The sequence below is a fragment of the Dreissena polymorpha genome, chromosome 2 (genome assembly GCF_020536995.1).
Source record: "Dreissena polymorpha isolate Duluth1 chromosome 2, UMN_Dpol_1.0, whole genome shotgun sequence".
In the NCBI taxonomy this organism is placed as follows: Eukaryota; Metazoa; Mollusca; class Bivalvia; order Myida; family Dreissenidae; genus Dreissena; species Dreissena polymorpha.
Window position 1 is genome coordinate 9,326,506 of NC_068356.1, and position 19,790 is coordinate 9,346,295.

The following is a 19,790-nucleotide window of genomic DNA, read 5'->3' on the forward strand; positions in this document are numbered from 1 at the left end:
CATAGGAACTGGCGATCATTTCGTATAAAGCATTCGACACGGCGTGTTATGCTTTCGCTATTTGATTACATTACTCTCGTCGCTAGTGGATCTTATACATAATATTTGAAAACAAAGTACATAAGCACTTCTTTATGCAATATGCAAAACATCTCAGTTGGGACAAAATAAATGCGTTTTATTCTGTAAAAGCTTTTATTGCATGCATATAAATAACATACTAAAGGGGCATTTTCACAGATGTATTGGAGTTTGTCATTAAATGATTTCTATTGATAAATGTAAACATTGGATCTAAAAATTTTCAGTAAAAAACAACAATACAATTTTTAAAAAAGGTAACCCTCAACTGGGCTCGAACCACTGACCCCTGGATTCTTGGAGTAAAAGATTAACGCTTAGACCACTCGGCCATCCGTGTTCATACTATGAGGAATGTATTTTATACTTCATATCAGCAATCCTCGTAGTATCACAAAATATAACGACAACAAGAGAACTCTCCAAATCATTCACTCGATTCGCGTTGCAACGCTTTATGATTTTCAGGTTTATAAATCGTCAAAAGATGCATATATGGATATTTTAGAGCATGGTTAATGTTCAGTATTACTGTTTCCTCACAAATATCATAACTAAAACGAAAATCTGCGAGTCTGAAACAACTTTTTTTAATTTTGTCAATTTACCAAAACGTGAAAAGGCCCCTTTAGTCATAAAGCTGTATATTATTTACTTTCTCAAATTATTACGTACTTAAATGTGTTAATGTATAAACCGGTAGCACAAATACATACATACAATACTCAAATGGGACATCATTCGATTTCATTTTCGAAAGATTTTGCAAATATATATAATAATCGACCAGGACTTGTACGTGGAAAAACACTTCTGTGTTACATTTTAAATATCTCAATATTACATTTTTGTATATACAGTAGCTTCTTTGTTTTAAAATTTAACAAGATATAGCTACTTTGTAATACAATTGGACAAGATATAGCGGGCAGACAAATGGTGCAACAAAAGAGACGTTGACAGATGTACAAATGTTAGGGTTAGTTTTAGGTTAAGTCATTCTTATATATTGTATTCATATTGTCTATAATCAACGGCGGTGTTTAGCTACATTGTGTTCACGTTTGAAAGAAAACATCCTTTACATTATATAACATTTTTAAAGACATTCAGCGCAAGTCGCAAATGATGAATTAGCAAAACAGCTTTTCCGCTGGTAATGATTTTTGATGTATATAATTATGTAATGACTTTCCGGTGTTACAAATATGAGTTTTGTTCTGAGAAAACTGGGCATAATGCATGTGCGTAAAGTGTCGTCCCAGATTAGCCTGTGCAGTGCACACAGGCTAATTAGGGACGACACTTTCCGCTCTTATAACATTTTTCGTTTAAATGAAGTCTCTTCTTAGCAAAAATCCAATTTAAGCGGAACGTGTCGTCCCTGATTAGCCTGTGCGGACTGCACAGGCTATTCTGCGACGACACTTTACGCACATGCATTATGCCCAGTTTTCTCAGAACGCGACTCATATAAAGATAAAACAGCAGCAGATAGGCTATGTTCAACAACCGTAAGCGTATGTATACCCGATATAAAAAGCACTGAACTATATATAATGTTTGTCCTTTGATATTATCACTCTACGTTTTGTCGAAATCGTACCAGATCCAATTGCGTAATTTACATGCTGTGAATGTGATTGCATAGTGCGATGTCCTCCATAAAATTAATTTGCAACTCGATCTCTAAGGCCATTCATATGGCCCAATTTATGAGTTTTTACCTCGCTTGATGTCGTCGGGACAAAATGGAACCAACTATAACTTTGAAAAGAAATATGTCGGATTCTGTAGTTGGCGGACCAAAAATAAGCCAGTAATAGGAAAAAAAGATTTGTTGTTACAAATTGTTATAAATGATGACTGGTGTCATTAAAACAAAACGTCAACCTCCTCCCGCGCCTTAGGGTTCGGAACGTTTCCGGCCTCTTCGTCGGAATCAAATTCCATCATAGCAGCGCCTTTTGAGGACGTCGGAATCAATGGCGTGATGAATATGTCGGTATTCCCGTTCTGTGGTCGGGTCGTCTGTGACAGGTGAGCAGAATGCACGTGATATGGCTCGTAGCTGATGCGAGACGGCGCTGTCGTCTGGCTCATCTGCGAAGCAGCGGAAGCGGCCGGTCCTTTGCTTATAGGGACATAATACGTGTTGCCTAAACCGGACGCGACGGTGTCGGTGGTAGTGGTACCATTGGGACGCGAAAATGACGTTTCCTCATCCCCTAGCCTTGTCGTGACGTAACTGGTAGGCGTCGTCTGCTGCGTATAGGTCGTGCGAAGATGCTGCGTAGATCTGAAATTAAAGACGATGTTTAAAAAAAAAACAATCAAAAGAGAAAATGTTGCACCAAACGTATACAGTATTAAGGTGTTTCTTTACGTATTCTTTGTTTTAGTTTTGATAAATGTGAAGATTTAATATACAGTAAGTATATGCGATATCGTTTACATATTTTATCAATTAGCAACCTAGTTGAAGAAACGCACTTTAAAATGGACTTCCGTAAGAGTTTCCATCTACACTCTTACGTTACAGTAAGACTTCCTACAGGAATTTAGCTCATTTGTGATTGTGGTTTTAACCTCGAAGAAAGACCATGCTTTTAGGTCCGAGGTTCATAAAAATGCGGGTTAGGATTGAACTTATACCGGATGTTGTTCTCGTCTGGCATGATTTCCGCCACTACGACATCGTCTTCTTCCGCTTCCAGTTCGATTGTCTGAACCTGTTGAAGTAACGAAAGTTCAAAATTTATTTATTTATTTAAACCAAGCATTTTCAAAGCATTACACTAGGCAAAAGTAAAACGGACTTAAACATAATGGAACAAACTTTTCGGTTACATATTCCAATAGGTTTCGGTATTGGTAAACACGAAATTCCTTCGTATTGGTTTGCAATATATTGGTATCAATTTTAACTCGCACTGTCACAGCTGACATAAAAAGTTGACTGCAATAAGATGGTTAATAATTAGATTCGCTATGAAAAAGGGAATGCATTTTTTTCAATATCGCCTAGTCGAGTGTAATTACAATTTGCTATGCGTACAGGTATCACATATTTAAGAAGTTCACAAATGTACCTTCTCTTCAAATCTCTTGCCTCCTTGAACTTGTGAGAACCATGAGTCTGAAACAAACGAAAACACTTTACGATCATTCGTATCGCTGATGAGCAAGGACGACATCGTTATTATCATCATCAGCAGCAGCAGCAGCAGCAGCAGCAACATCAGCAGCAGCATCAACATCATCAGCAGCATCAGCAGCATCAACATCATCATCATCATCATCATCATCATCATCATCATCATCATCATCATCATCATCATCATCATCATCATCATCATCATCATCATCATCATCATCATCCTCATCATCATCATCATCATCATCATCATCAACATGACGATTACATGGTGAATGCAATACCCAAGATTTGACAAAGGCAGGGATCAAATAATATGTGCTTAAGCGTTCACCTCCCCGTATTAACTGCTGCCGGTTCATAGTGGACTCCCGGCTGGCGACGCCAATAATCCTCCTCGCGGACGCAGGGGTCGTGTTGAGGCTGGGCTTCGAGCGGGACCGCCAGAGCCGCAATGGGGCGAGGTTCCTCGCCACCCGACGCTTCCCCTTTTGTAGCTGCCGTTTTAAATACCAGTCCCGCCTGAAATGTTAATGCTATTGACTTTATAGACTGACTGAATTACTGGCAGATTGTGAGGTTGAATTGTACGTTAACTGATGGATTAGATCTGACTGACCGACCGTCTGAATGCGTTGCATATTAAATAGCTCATTGACTGACCGACCGCCTGAATGAGTTGCATGTTAAATAGCTCATTGACTGCCTGACCGACCGCCTGAATGAGTTGCATGTTAAATAGCTCATTGACTGACTGACCGACCGCCTGAATGAGTTGCATGTTTAAACTGATTGACTGACTGACCGACCGCCTGAATGAGTTGCATGTTAAATAGCTCATTGACTGACTGACCGACCGTCTGAATGCGTTGCATGTTAAATAGCTCATTGACTGACTGACCGACCGCCTGAATGAGTTGCATGTTAAATAGCTCAATGACCGACCGTCTGAATGCGTTGCATGTTAAATGGCTCATTGACTGACTGACCGACCGCCTGAATGAGTTGCATGTTAAATAGCTCATTGACTGACTGACCGACCGACCGCCTGAATGAGTTGCATGTTAAATAGCTCATTTACTGACTGACCGACCGCCTGAATGAGTTGCATGTTAAATAGCTCATTGACTGACTGACAGACCGCCTGAATGAGTTGCATGTTAAATAGCTCATTGACTGACTGACCGACCGCCTGAATGAGTTGCATGTAAAATAACTAATTGACTGACTGAACGACCGTCTGAATGCGTTGCATATTAAATAACTGATTGATTGAATGACCGACCGTCTGAATGCGTTGCGTGATAAATAAATGATTGACTGACTGACCGACCGTCTGGATGCGTTGCATGTTAAATAAACTGATTGACTGCCTGACCCACCGTGTCTGAATGCATGGCATGATCAATAATTGACTGATCGACCGCCTGAGCGTATTGTAGGTTAAATAACTGATTTACTGACACGTTTGATGTGACTGTATGACTAATTGTGTAACTGTCTGACTAACTGACTATATGACTGACTTATTGGTTGATTCTACCAATACTGCCTTATGCAATATTTTAAATAATCACATTATCTGATAAAAAGTTTGACACATTTGCACAGAACAATACGGAGACAAAGGTGTGACATTATCTCCTCTTTTTTAAATTGCACACCTCTTTTTTCTATCTCGATCTTACGACATACTAACTCGAGGGGACGACTTACTAACTCGTGGGAAAGAGCAAGCTACTAGTATGTCGTGGGAACGATTTACTAAGGCGAGGGAACGGTATAGAAAACGATTTTCTAAGGCGAGGGAACGACATAGAAAACGATTTACTAAGGCGAGGGAACGACATAGAAAACGATTTACTAAGGCGAGGGAACGACATAGAAAAAAAGAGAAGTGCAAAACTTAATACCTTCATACTAGTAAAAGAGAAGTGCTCTTTTGTTGCACTCCTCTTTTATTTAGTTCTTTCTTTCTCGTTTCCTCGACATAGTAGTGCAATTTTTAAAAAGAGGAGTGATTTATAAAAAAAGAGGAGTGAATGTCACCTGTATGCTACCGTAGAACAACATGCGTCCGCACACGCCCATATATTCATTCGCGTCAATTACCGTTTTTACATCTCTCATCTCAACTCGTAGTCGCATTGCCCGTTTATTCCGATGTGGTGAATGGGTGTGTCAGCAAATTTAATTTTGGGTATGAAAAGCATTTTTGAAATGTTACCTATTTATTACTCTAGCGATTGTAGTCTAGATAATAACTTCTTATAAACCATAAAAACCACAACGAACAACACGAATGAATAATTAACATTAAAAAACGTATTACAGAAGTCATGACAGTTGATGCGAGGTTAATGTATGTTTTAATAAGAAAGTCACGATTTTGAAATCATTCAAACGTGCTGCTTGCAATTATAATTTTAGTTATTATAAATTAAAAATAAAAGAAGACGGATCCTCGTGTGGACAATTAATTAAACCGGTACTCAACACAAACATTCAAACATAATAGAACGCGGACATCTACATAAAGATATTTCAAAATAAAATACATGTATGTAATTTACTTGTGTCTCCTTATGAGAAAAAACATCGCTTACATCCTTAAAGGAACGGATGCGCATCCTTACCATAGAAACGCGATGAAAACCATGACGACGGCAGCAACAAGGCAGAAAAAGCTGATGACGGCTGCTGCGATGAGTCCGCCAATATTTGAGCCACTTGCCGCTACCCCTGAAAAGGCGGAAACAGTTTATATATTAGCTGCACAACAGTCTTCCAATGTTTCAGCCATCCTCTGCTATGTATGCAAATATATCAGGAAATAGTTTGCACAGCAATCCGTCTGGCGCCTACCGCCGCTGTCTTTACAAATGTTTGAGAAAATAGATTATATTATACTATTTACGGAACAGTACGCAAATGTTTCAACGACGCACTGCTATATCCATATATATGAAGGCATTAGTAAAACATTATCTGGCCTAAAGATCCTTTGCTTTGCGTGTTCTTGGTTGTACGTTAAGTCTGACTTTTGTGGCTGTGTTATTAATTTCAACTTATTTTAGGTAAAACATACATGTATTTGTTTTTTATAAAGTTTTATATAATATAAAGTGCATCCACCGTATACTGCATTTTGCATGGTTGGTTAAGAGTTGTACATTTACCTCTTTTTTATTTGAATAACCGGTAAAACATACTGTCGTAAAGAAAACCCGCATATATGTACACTGGATTAATTAAAAAGTCAAAACAAAAATGGAGTAAACGTTTAAATTAAGGTTTACCAAAGGTAAATGAATCACGAAATATTCATTCTTCATTGAAGCGTATGTAGGATGCGGATCCGTTTCCTAACATTTAACGCCCATTTTCCTACTAAGATTATTTTACAGGGTGTATTTCATATGAAACAAAAGTATGCAACAAGTAAACAATATTTTTCTATAACCCGAAGGAAACGCATATCCGACAGTAAGGCGAAAGCAACAAAGTTTTTTTTATTGTATTCTGAATTACAATCAATAAAAAAAATACGCGAAAACAATAATAAACGTGATAACTTCTGTATAATTAATAAATAATGTCGTCATTTACGAGTATGTTGGGATAAAAGGCGTCATATAAAGTGCCTCGTTTAATTTAAAGAAAAGTATTTTTATATAGTATAAGTTGTTCTTCAAATTGATCAACCTAAAAAAGGTTCAAAATGTACACATACATTCTATACTAATATCAACACAGTTTTTGTATGTATTTCATGTTTCCTGTTTGAAAATGTACGAATATGATATAATTAGTTTCATTCTAACACCAGATAATGTGGCATTTTAGTTAGTTACTTTGCTAATAATTTTAAAGTTTGTATTAGTGTGTTTGCTTAGTAAGTGAAATTAAATGTATCATTTGTATTGAAATGTTAATTTCTGTTATAAAGTCAATTCAGTTTTTGACTGGTAACCGGATATACTGGAAAATGGTTACATATGTTAAAGCACAAAGTCTTCAACACAACATGTCAAAAAGTTTTTAAATAAATTAAAAGTATACATTAACAATATTAAATTCATGGAATAATTTAACTACAAGTATTTAATGTCATGGTTAGTTTAACACTTTGCAGGGATACACAAAATGAATAACCTGCCAATAAATATTCAAAATCCGGCATTAAAGAACTCGGCTTGGTACAAAGTTGGGTAAAAAGAATACATTAAGTCGGATGTATAGATTTAATTACCTTAATAAAATATATATTAATAAAGTGCAACCAACTTCATCTTCGTAAGATAAAACACGTATGCAATACCGGTAATACCGACCCTTATGTAACAACATATTTCATCCGCGACTCAATACATGTTTGTAATACTATAGTGAAGACATTTTTCACAAACTAACGAATGCAAGTTTGTAATACTATAGTGAAGAAATGTTTCACAAACTAACGAATGCAATCAATTGATGAATAATACGTGCTCATTTGTCCGTGCGATTTGTTTGCATTTTCTTGGTCAGTGCTAAATCAGTTTTAGTGAGGCTAAACAGTTGGAAGGTAATCATGAAACCCATTCGCAAATTGTGGTATTCACCGTCAATTATTTCTTCATCGTTAGAATTTTAACTTTAAACAAGCGATGTGTTTGTGAAACACTATGTCCCCATATATTTGACCTTTGACCATGAAGGATGACCTTGACTTTTCACCACTCAAAATATGCAGCCCCATGAGATACACATACATGCTAAATATCAAGTTGATATCTTCAATATTGCAAATGTGTACATAAAATGAGCGAATTTGACCCATATATTTGACCTTTGACCTTGACGCATGACCTTGACCTTGACCTTTCACGACTCAAAATGTGCAACTCAATGAGATACACATGCATGCCAAATATGAAGTTTTTATATTCAATATTGCAAAAGTTATGGCAAATGTTAAAGTTTGCACAAACAAACAAACAAAGCAACAAACCAACAGACAGGGCAAAAACAATATATACCCCACTATAGTGGTGGGGGACAGAAACATTGCAAAATATTTAGAATTAAATTAGCTAGAAGCAGTAAAAAACAAACCACCGCACGTGTTATATAACTTACTATAACAAATACGTGCATAACATTATCCTATCATTTGTCTGGATGTAAGTGTACAATTACAGAGCACCAAACGTGTCATGGTGATTGTAGATAGCCTTCAGCCGAAACGTCTGCGTCTCCAAAACCGCCAATCGAGTGTACTGGCGAAAGTAGCTGAATCCACATTTTAATCATATAGTCATGGTGTTTGTGGTATCAACCGAACTATTGAACGTTGTTAACTGTTTTTGTTATACCGTGTCATAATTCAAACAGGGCAGAGTTTATACAACTACATTAATACAGTTGTATTTGAACAAGACCAAGTATTAACAGTTCACATTACTATTTATGATTATCTCTTTACATGCATGATCCATGCTTCTTCTTGTTTTCTTGTTTACAACACTAAATCTTTAGTTTGAAGAGGACAAAATCCTGTTGTGTTTGATTTATTTATGTATTTGTATGTATACGTTAAATCAAGCTTCACTAAGATATGACGCCATCGCATGGTAATTACGGTATGTTGGTGTTCAATGTATCCTTATGTCGATATTGTCGGTACTTGAAACAGTTAAACCTAGTCCAGACTAATAAATGAGTATCTTTATTTTTCCTGCTCATTGTTAAAATATTAATATATGTTCACAACGGCCATTCGGTTTAAACTTCACCGGACATCCCATTCAAGAACACGTCTAAAGTTTTAACACTGACAAACACAGTTAACAATAAAACAAAAAATGTAAGGTGCCTAAATACTCAGTTATATTAGGTTGGTAGTAACGCATAAAACACATATCCATGAAAATTAGTCCACGTGGGCATTTTACATTTTGCATCGATGTTTTACGCATAAATAGTTACTTGGAACTTGATAAAGATGGTGGTAAAATAGTATTTTATGTACTGATGTACACGGTGATGTTGCCATTGTATGCTGCATAAATATATACGTCGACTGAGATAAGTTACATTGTTATAATGAAATAAAATACATGTACAAAAAATCTATTCCAACCTCAAACGATGGCAACGTGGCTGGTATGAACGTATTTCGCTTGTACATTACTTTGATCCAGAATGCTTCACTTGTGTCCGTGAACTTATGATCAGATAGATTAAGTTAAATTACAAATGTATCCATAATGCCATCTGGGTATTTTTTTTTAAGGTTTCTTCATTCCTGGTAAATGCAAATGGAAATAATAGAGTTGAATTGGTTTCCTATCAATGTCTGCCTGCGAAAGAAATATTTTCTTCAACATATTTTTATATATTAGTTGTTGCAATATAAATGAGTACTATGTTTGACTGTTTTGTGCAACTTTTTGGAACAGTAGTTTTACGACGCTTTATGTGTTTTTGTCCTTATATACATCCATTATAATAATCTTAGAATAAAAATCAACATTATTAATGCTCAATTATTGAATGTGTGCCACATTTACATTAATATCTGTCGTAATAAATATCTGTACGTGAATCTAAACCTCATGAAATGTAAAAAATGTAAAAAATGAAATTGAGTTTGTTTATCAGACCGAGTCCAACATTAAAGATTAAATATTAATGTCACAAAACTATGAAACCTGATTCATAGTAATGTTTTACCATCTAAATTTATATTGTATTAAAACAATCCAGTGGAGACATTTGGTGTAGATTTACTCCTGTACAAAGATTTGATCCAAATCTCATTCTCCATAGTTTCATTTATGGCTATACGATGCGCGATACTTCAGCTGCGTTGCTGAACTTGAGAACACAACCGAAAACGTCACCGTGAATACGTAAATGTATAATAAACATGACACTATCAGGTGAAAATTGAAACGAGAAAAATATACCGTATAATGAGCTGAACATATTTGAAACTTCTAAGGTAAGCAATGCCAATATGTAATGACGAAACATTTTACACAGGACACCTTGTTAACGTTTTTTTTTCTTATGTGTGTGTATCTGTGTGTGGTACGTGCGTTATATTATAATATTGAGTACAAATAAATTATCTCATTTTATAAAATAATCTTTCAGTTTCCAGTGCGGAAGTGAACTCTCGCCATAGCCTAAAACACGGCAACAACGGCGGCAGCAGAAATGTCTTGATATCGGCCCAGTTGCTTATCGAGTTCATGTCCGACTTCCAGAAAAATCTCATTGTTTCTTATAAATTTCCGTACACGCATTAAGGAAGGCTCATTTCGTGTAATCAAATAGAATAAAAATACTGAAGCTCGTTAATCCTATTCTATTTTAACCAGTAAAAGCTAACCACAATTCAGTAACGATCGCACATGTGTACACAACTGTTATAAAGGTGGAGGTAATGGCATGGTTTTATTCTTGAGGACACGATTTTACTTTATTCATTTGTTAAGTATCGCCACTGAGCAAATACATTTGTGATTTAACAGTGGCTGTTTCGTTAAAGGTTTAAAGCAAACTTGTAGTTTCAAACGTCATTTTCCAATCAAATTCAGAAGAGAAAACCTTGCTTAATGCCTGTGCGTTAAGCTTCATCATAGATTAGCCAGTGCAGTGCACAAAGGGTGAGCAGGGACTATACTTGCCGCCCACATTTGATTTTCGTTTAGAAGAGACATAATTTAAACGAAAATTTCATAAAGGTATCGTTCCTGATTATCCTTTGTGGACTGCATATGCTTATCAGGGACGAACCTTAACGTACATGCATTCAGACCAGTTTTCACAGAGAGTGACTCGTGTGTATATTAATTAATTAACTAAATAATGTAGGATGTGTTAAAAAATAATTTTGTTTGTCATCAATCCCAAACTTGTTTGACCCGACACATTCAGCATCAATCAGATAACATAAAGATCCATGAGAAACTCGGCATCATGTGAATATCATGCTGACAATACATTATGGAAGTAAGAAATGCATTTTAATGTTCCCAAAAAAAGATGTTTAAATTAAGAGTTTACAAGAGCTATTTTAAGTGCATTGTGTTCATGCATGGTAAAGCTTACATCTATAAATTAACATGTTTAACAGCTGTTAATGCGAAAGAAGTAGTGAATCCTAGTCTGTATATTATGTATGATTCATAGATTGTCACTAAACCTCTCTATATCATCCGGAAACGTGCATAATGCGAAGTTTACAACGCAAATGAATTAATTCAATTTATAACTAAGTTGCGTTTTTGTTGAATCATTTGGTAAACACGCGCAAGGGCTGAATTGCATTGGAAGGCGTTTTGTCGCTCATAATTCGGACTAGGCGATGAAGATTTAACTATTTGTATCGATGCCATGATGGGCAGAAAGCCACTGATTTACATATGTATGGTCGATCAGATTAGTATACTCAGCTGGTCGCAATGGTCATTACTACCGGATAACACCACAGGTGGTTAGCGTGTGGCTATGATATAAATTAGTGAAGACATCATTTTGAATGATAAATAATCATATTATAACGAAAAATTAACTTTTCTGAAAAAATCTTATTTCACTATTAATTATATATATATATTTGATAGTGAAATATTTTTTTCAAAAAAGTTAATTTTTCGTTATAATATGATTATTTATCATTCAAAATTATGTTTTCACTAATTAATATCATAGCCACACGCTAACCACCTGTGGATAACACATATTAAAATGATTAATCTTAAAACGAATTTAACTTCTGTTTACACGCTTCAAATCTCCATGGCTCATATACGAACGGTAGAAAAAACCTTCGAACCAGAAAAAAACCTCCCACCCACCCCATCAGCACTGCCATGGAACGGATTGGCGAGGACTCTTCTTGTTTGCGATTTGACATTAGTGTGCTGGGGTTGCAGCCAGATGACATTAGTGTGCTGGGGTTGCAGCCAGATTTGACATTAGTGTGCTGGGGTTGCAGCCAGATTTGACATTAGTGTGCTGGGGTTGCAGCCAGATGACCAAAAAACGAGCATCATTCTCGGGAGAATTGTTTAGAAGCGTGAACTACTGGGTATTGCATAATGATTTTACTAACTGCATGCACTATATTGTTAAAACTTTAACTTTGTGTGAACTCAAAATTTGCAGTCTATACAACATAGATGCTGCCAATTTATTCATGAAATCAATCGAATTTTACATTCTATAATTGCATACATTGAGTTTAGATATGACTGGAGTACTAAAGTAACACAATTACAAGTCAATGGCTTCCACGATCACCCCTAAGAGGTAAAGTATGTTCACATTATGACTTGCGATGCCATTTCAAACGCAAGGGTCAACGTTAAACATAATGAAGCACTACTTTAGGAGCAGGACAACCCCCTTGTGGATGACCCGGTACATCAAAGAGCGCATCTCATGCATATGTTCATATTCTGAGAAAAGGGGCATATCTATAGACGTCTTATACGTTAATCAAATTTCTAAATAAGAGTATACGCAAAAATATGTATTGCTTAATTGCTTTATGCACAACTTTTATTTAAATCGTTTCTTCCGTATATTTATAGATGAGTCGTTCCTTATGCAAACTGGGTTTAATTGATGTGCGTAAAGTATCTTCCCAGATAATGGAATTGTTCGTCTCTTCAAAACGAAAATTCAGTCAAGACGGAAAGTGACTCGTCCCATGTAAGCCAAAACGACCCGCACATTCTAATATTTACGGAATCTTAACACACATGCATTAAGCCCGGTTTTCGTTGAGACCTGCTTAAAGATAAAACGTTGTTCATTTGACACTTTTTTTCCAGAAGTGCCAGTAGACGGTTTTCAATCGTTTAATTCCATATTACCGGAATTCTAGCATGCTTCTTTATAATGTATATAAATACCGTCGATATACATATATAAATCCTAGATTTTCTTAATTTTTAAAAAAAGTCGATAAATTTAATGTGTCCATTGCCCTGAAGAATGTGCCATTAAAGGTGCGGATGTGAAATGGGCATCGAAGCCACGGGATTCATTATACAGTCATAGCATTATTCTCAAAACATAGTGAGCAGCGTATTTAGTCAAATATACTGTGAGTAAACGATATCGTATACCGGCTAAATGTGGGATATTGTTGAAATCCCGTTTACGCTAGCACAAATCCCACCGGCCACGCCCTTTTTCTCGTTTGAATTACAACATACTGTATTGATAGCCTTAATAGAATGAGAAGTAAGCTTAGTCATAAAGTTAACGTTTTTATACAATTATCGAATCCAGTTGTTTAAATATTGAAAACACAATGTATATTGCTAGTATTTGCTTTGTGCGGCATTGTTTTCTTATGAATGTAAGCGTATTGTATTCACACATTATTCAAACACCTACAACGTACATTTTAAACATTGGGGTTGTATTGTGAACAAAGGCCATAACGTAACCAGCTATGCTATTGAAATCCACGTTTAACCATTCAGTGTATCAACAAAAGAAATAAACAAATACATGTACAATATACCAAACAGTCAACGTTTCATAGTTAAACATTTACTTACCAGGTACGATGTTTCCAAATATAATAGCTATAAGTCCCGAACGTATTTGTGTACCCATGTTAATTTTGTCTGTCTGTATTTTAACGCACCTGTCAAACATTTGCCTAGTCCTTTAATTTAGTCTTAGAACTCAACTCAACATCCCATTTTACTCAAGCAGAACGCTCTGTAAGTTACCCATTCAGCTATGCATGTCATTGCAACACTTAACTTCCTTAATACACACCCATAACTGCCTTCGCTGTAATTGTATGCCTTGACTCTGTTGCGAACTCTACCTTTTCCATTAGCAGAGCTAAATAAGCCTACAAAGCTTCCTGTTTGGGGTCGTTGAAAGACGCAGTCATATCAGTTTACCGTCCCATAGTTGGAAATTGAAAACCTCTGTGCGTGATTAACAATGTGAGCTCGTCTTCTTTTACAGAGCCGGCTCAGTCAAGCGTACGTTAGCTGTAAAACAGAGATATTTGAACATAAATTGTGCGAGTACAAGCTTAATATTAACTCCGTGTTATATTGGTATATTTAATAATATACACAATCATTATACAAACACGCGAAACGAGATCTGCGGTGAAACAAGGTTTCATCGATTTTGCTTCGACATTAAGTATACATGGCAGGTGGATATCTGAAAGTTACAGTGATGTATTTTTCATGAGAAGGACTGCCTGTAGGAGGGTGTATTTATTATTAATTATGAACGATTGTGCGAACGTAAAAAAATGATGACTGAATATGTTCGTAGGTGAGATAGATAATATAATGATGAAATGTGCACAAAATGCACTGAAGCTGATTGTTTTGTCTTTTGATTACATGCCAAATAAAAATAAAGTGTCCTTAGTCACTGCCGTATTAACGCTCATTGGGTCCTTGTCGACCTGAAATGGCTTGAAGTCACCCGGGGGTGACTAGAAGCCGATTCTTGTCACCCTATGGTGACTTCAATCCGATTCATGTCACCCTGTGGTTACTTCAAGCCGACCGAGTGACTAGAATCGGCTTGAAGTCATCCCGGGGTGACATGAATCGGCTTGTAGTCACCGCCGGGTGACTTCAAGCCATTTCAGGTCGACAATGACCCAATGAGCCGCATTAACCTATACAACCAAAATCTCATATTCCTATGCAAAGGCTTGGATCACCTTGCCCTTAGCTACGAACACGCATGCAAAGGAATGCAGCCACTACAAGACTACAGAAGACGAAATAAATGTAACATATTCGGCCATAAGTCTAGTCCGTTACGAAAATAATTTCATGACAACCCACAATGATGCCCTTGCATACGGAATATAGCTGTCGTTTGGATTTTATTTGTCAAACTTTAACAATCTACCACAAGACAAGCTTGTCCTGTACACTTAGCCATGTGTTGACTTTATACGCTTTGTGAACACAATGTTTGCCGTTAACTATATTATATGCGTTATGTTGACTTAGGAAAGTTTACATGGTATGGTAGTAGATTTCTCAGAACACGGTGTCATGTAATGACGGTATAGACCTTATACAGATTTAGACGTGTAGAAGTATGACAGTGATTGTCTATGTAGACATTGGTGACAGTGATTGTCTATGTAGACCTTGGTGACAGTGATTGTCTATGTAGACCTTGGTGACAGTGATTGTCTATGTAGACCTTGGTGACAGTGGTTGTCTATGTAGACCTTGGTGACAGTGATTGTCTGTGTAGACCTTGGATCCTTTATGAGAATGTCTGCTAGACACTTTATATATTTGAAACTAAGTTAGAGAATGTCGATATATACATTTCTCTAGGAACTGTGCAATTGTGTGACTGAAAAGACACTGGACGTCTGCTAGTAACTTTCTCTCTGTTATTTAGTGACTATTAAGTGTTGGACAGCTTTAGAGAAAGTATTTGAGTAAACGACTGTGTAAACTGTATCAGGTACTTCTCCGTCAATTAAGTCATGTTATTATGTCTTGCCATGGACGTATTTAGACACTGTCTATCAGTAAGTGTCTTTAATGTAAACCGTTTCAAGTACTGATTGTATAGAATCTGGAGGTCTAAAGCAATGGCCTGTAAGCAAAATTCTCTGTTAACTACGTGTATTTAAATAACTGACTTATAGAACATGGGAGGTCCAAAGCCATTGTCTGTAAGCAAAATTCTCTGTTAACAATGCAAACTACTGACTAATAGAACCTGAAGTTCTAAAGTCAAGGCTTGTAAGCATAATTCGCTGTTAACTACGTGTATGTAAACTACTGACTTATAGAACCTGGAGGTCTAAAGCCATTGTCTGTAAGCAAAATTCTCTGTTAACAATGTAAACTACTGACTAATAGAACCTGAAGTTCTAAAGCCATGGTCGAAACTAATGGCGAAAAGTCGTACTGAAAATAACTTTTCGTTCATGAGTAATCATCATAAGAAATTTATCGAGCGAAACAAACGCAAAACAATCGAATAATTTGAGCTGCTTATGTTGATGATGTTTAAACCCGAATGATGATACACTTTTTTTGTTTATTTCTCTTTTCTACATTTTTTTTTATTGTTTTACATCGCAGTCCTTCAGTCCCGACGCTTGTAGCAATTTAAAGCATTGAATAACTGGAAACAATATGTCAACATGACATCACACTTCTGACCATCAGCCGTACACATCGAAAAGATAATGAGCACTCTCAATATCTAAAAAATGCGAACTGAATATCTTATTGCGAAAATAATATCTTCATAAATGCATGCTTTCTAGGTTTTATAAGTAAAAAAATACAAGTCTCGTGAGCTATGGGTTAAACACATTTTATCGAACAATACACTTGTCTGTTATCTCCATAATTTGTGATGCTTAATAGTTCGTATATTCAGCTATAGCAACGTTTAAATCATGCCCGTGATTTCACGTGCTGCAATGCACAAGGATTTTTTTCTTTCAGCAAAGATTTGAGATTGTCAAAGGCGTTTAATTCCGACCGAATGCGATCAATCATCACATATTTACCTAATTATTAACAGCAGTGGGCTAAATCAGGTGTATTTATATTAAGTATTATAAATTATTATACTCGCACCGAATACATGTATAGGTTTAAAAGTTTATTGCGTTTGAGTGGCGTGAACATGTTCCACTTCCTAGTTGCATTTATGTTGAAAACATTTGAGCCGCGTCATGTGAAAACTGGTCGTATGCTACAGTGTAGCTTCAAACGAGCCTGCGCATTCGGGAGTCTAGTCCGCAGGTTCCCTGCCCGCCATAAAGTCAAGCAGGGCTTCACGGGCTCATTAGTGGACAGAGTAGCTCTGGAGCAAAGCTGGCCGCATATGACATTTGACACATATACGCATGACACGGCACACATTACATTACTTTTATTTCTGGGTGATGCCAAATGTCAAAATACATTTACTCTTTGTATTCTATGTAAATACTCAGTAAACTTGCAGCGATATTTTTCCTTCTTTAGAAACTACCCGTAAAACGTACTTTTCCAGTTGAGTAAGCCGTCTGAGAAATGCCAAAAGGAAAGGAAAACTGCTTCAATTTTTTTCCAAAAGTTCATTGTCTGCAAGTGAACAAATAACATGATCACTGTTACTTAACATTTCAAGCCAAAAAGCATGTAAATAAATATTTTAATTGGTTTGTGCAATAAATACCAAGCAATTAAAAAGATCCATCATTCCCAACCTAAAGATTTCACTTCGCTAAATTTCAGGGTTGTTCGCGCTATTTTCTCCAATTGGTTTGATACTTCTAATTGGGCAAAAAATCGCCGACTTAATTATTTTACAACCAACCAATCAAATAATAGCATGCTTTCTCCACTATTTTTATAGATATTTTGCCCGATCGTCGTATCGAATTTACTTTGTCATAAGGTTAATCAATGCAGAGAATTTTAAAATTTTCCAACATGTTCGAGTGGAATTTCCTCGCTTGTTCGGAATTTTATTGTACACGACGATTAAATTGATTCAGAACTATTATCAGGAACACAATACACATAGCTTGAATACAGACCTTCTTTGAAAAAACAAGAATAGTCATCATGTGTTTGGTTTCTTTTATATTTGTGTACAAAATAAATCAAGTAATATAAATAAACTTCAATCTGAAACAATGTCCATGATAAATGTACACACTTTGTGTGTAAACAAGCATACATCAACAACATCTAGAAACGATCATGCACAAAGGGAGAAAACTCGAGAAAGTAGAATAAGCAAAGAAAATCAACATCATAGTAGCAAGATTCGCCAATGTCATCAAAAACATTCAACGAAAAAACGTTCATTAAAATTAAAAGCAATGTATCTTTCTGCGTAGGTAAATAACAAGTTATTTGTAATAACTCGCATGCTTCTAAGAGTCTCACAAAGTTAAAGTATTCTTTGCATACAAAATAACTTAGTAGATTTAAACAGACCTGACATTTTAAAGGTAGACATCCATCAACGTACATACTTAACAAAAACATGAAAATGTTCAATAAAATGATTTAAAAAGAGGTATAAAACAAGATGATTAATAGAATGTCCAATGAGCTCTTTGGACTAGATATTTCTTTGGAAAGACAATTGCACAAAATAAGAGTCCATATTGTGTTACTGTACAACATAACCCTTAACAGGGTGAGATGACTTTGATAATCCTATATTTATTATTTAAATATCTAATAGATTTAAAAACAACTTGCATATTTTGAATTTAACAATCAATATTTCCAAAAAGTAGATTTTCTTATAAGATGTTATGTATACAAAATATGGTGTTTATTTTTAACCAATCAAATTGTTCACTGCCTTCCAAATGTGCATGTTTGCATGTGATATTAAGAGACAGGGTACATTCCTTAATGATATTATGAAACAATACTCAATTTGCAATTAAAATAACCTGTATTGACCACAAAATAAGAGATCTAACAGAAAAACAGTGAATACATTCTTCACATAAATGGCAATCATAAGGATGTATAACCCTGAAAAAAATCAGACATTTCATACAAAATCTCAATGCAGTACATTCACTAAATTCATTTATTATTACTATAAAATTAAACTATTTACACACAATAATTTATAGCACAAATCACTGCTCAAATAATTTATAGCACAGCTATAACCTTGAAATCAGATATCCAAAAGCATACAAAAGAACATACCCATTAAATGGTATTCAAACTATTTTGAAGTATTCTATGATTAAGAAGTTAGCTTCCAAAAAAATTTAGACATTTATATTAAAAAACAATGCTATTTGAAACATTATGCAGAAATATATAATATTTTTATGGAGAATAAATATCCCTCGTTTTCGCAGCACCAAATTTGCCTGAATCTATGTACACAAACACATAATGTGCTGGTTTGAAATGCACATGTTTTACACATGTACCGAAAGAGTTTAGTACATAATGGGACAGTCGTAAATATATTGCAGTTTGCAATTTCAAAAATATTCAAACAAAATGGATATTCTTTCATTGGAATATTAAACTGATCAACTATATTGTCTTGGAACTCTAAAATCAAGACATACAAACATTGTTTGTATTTCTAACATAAACATCGAACAATTATGCATATACTTTCAAACTTCAAGCATAACTATCACAATTGTCATGATTTTAAACTGGCTCTTCAAACAAAACTAGAATATCACAAACATTTGAATGAAAGATCAATGGATTTAATAGCTTTACCCTCAGTTCTATACCTGCAATCTGTAATGCTATGCACCATTAAATACTAGAATAGAACAAAATAACAATAGTACAAAATCTGAACATTGCACTTGTTTGATGCTGTAACTTAGTGGGTTTTAAAATCACTAACACAGTTTTCAATTAAAAATGAAGGTGGTTTTTCCACCACTGACTTTTCGACTTTTTGGCGCTTGGGTGTGCTTCTCAAGGTCATGTGACGAGGTGACCTTGAACCTTTGAATCGTTTCACATTGTCATAATTTGTTTCAGAGTCGCTAGAGAGAGATCCC

The 19,790-nt window shown here is 35.6% G+C and overlaps 1 protein-coding gene across 2 annotated transcripts; it reads right to left on the bottom strand.

The window, feature by feature from the left end:
* Positions 1–1,901: 1,901 nt before the first annotated feature.
* Positions 1,902–14,364, bottom strand: LOC127865819 (uncharacterized). 2 transcript variants are annotated; one of them, XM_052405834.1, is made up of 6 exons: positions 14,036–14,364; positions 5,875–5,980; positions 3,573–3,760; positions 3,174–3,220; positions 2,737–2,813; positions 1,902–2,380 (listed from the first exon to the last, which is right to left on the bottom strand). In XM_052405834.1, the coding sequence occupies exons 1-6, from the start codon at positions 14,094–14,096 to the stop codon at positions 1,957–1,959; spliced, it is 903 nt and encodes a 300-aa protein (XP_052261794.1). In that variant the 5' UTR covers positions 14,097–14,364; the 3' UTR covers positions 1,902–1,956. The 2 variants fall into 2 exon arrangements, with proteins under 2 accessions (XP_052261794.1, XP_052261793.1); XM_052405833.1 differs by having other exon boundaries at positions 13,810–14,362.
* Between the last annotated feature and the right edge of the window lie 5,426 nt (positions 14,365–19,790).

Bases quoted from the DNA above. Each gene is read 5' to 3' on its own strand.
- LOC127865819 (XM_052405833.1), bottom strand. From the start codon at position 13,909: ATGTTTGACAGGTGCGTTAAAATACAGACAGACAAAATTAACATGGGT. The intron at 3,761-5,874 runs GTAAGGATGCGC...TTAACATTTCAG, and splicing joins GTTTTCATCGCGTTTCTATG to GCGGGACTGGTATTTAAAAC. The intron at 2,381-2,736 runs GTATAAGTTCAA...CTTTAATTTCAG, and splicing joins CCAGACGAGAACAACATCCG to ATCTACGCAGCATCTTCGCA.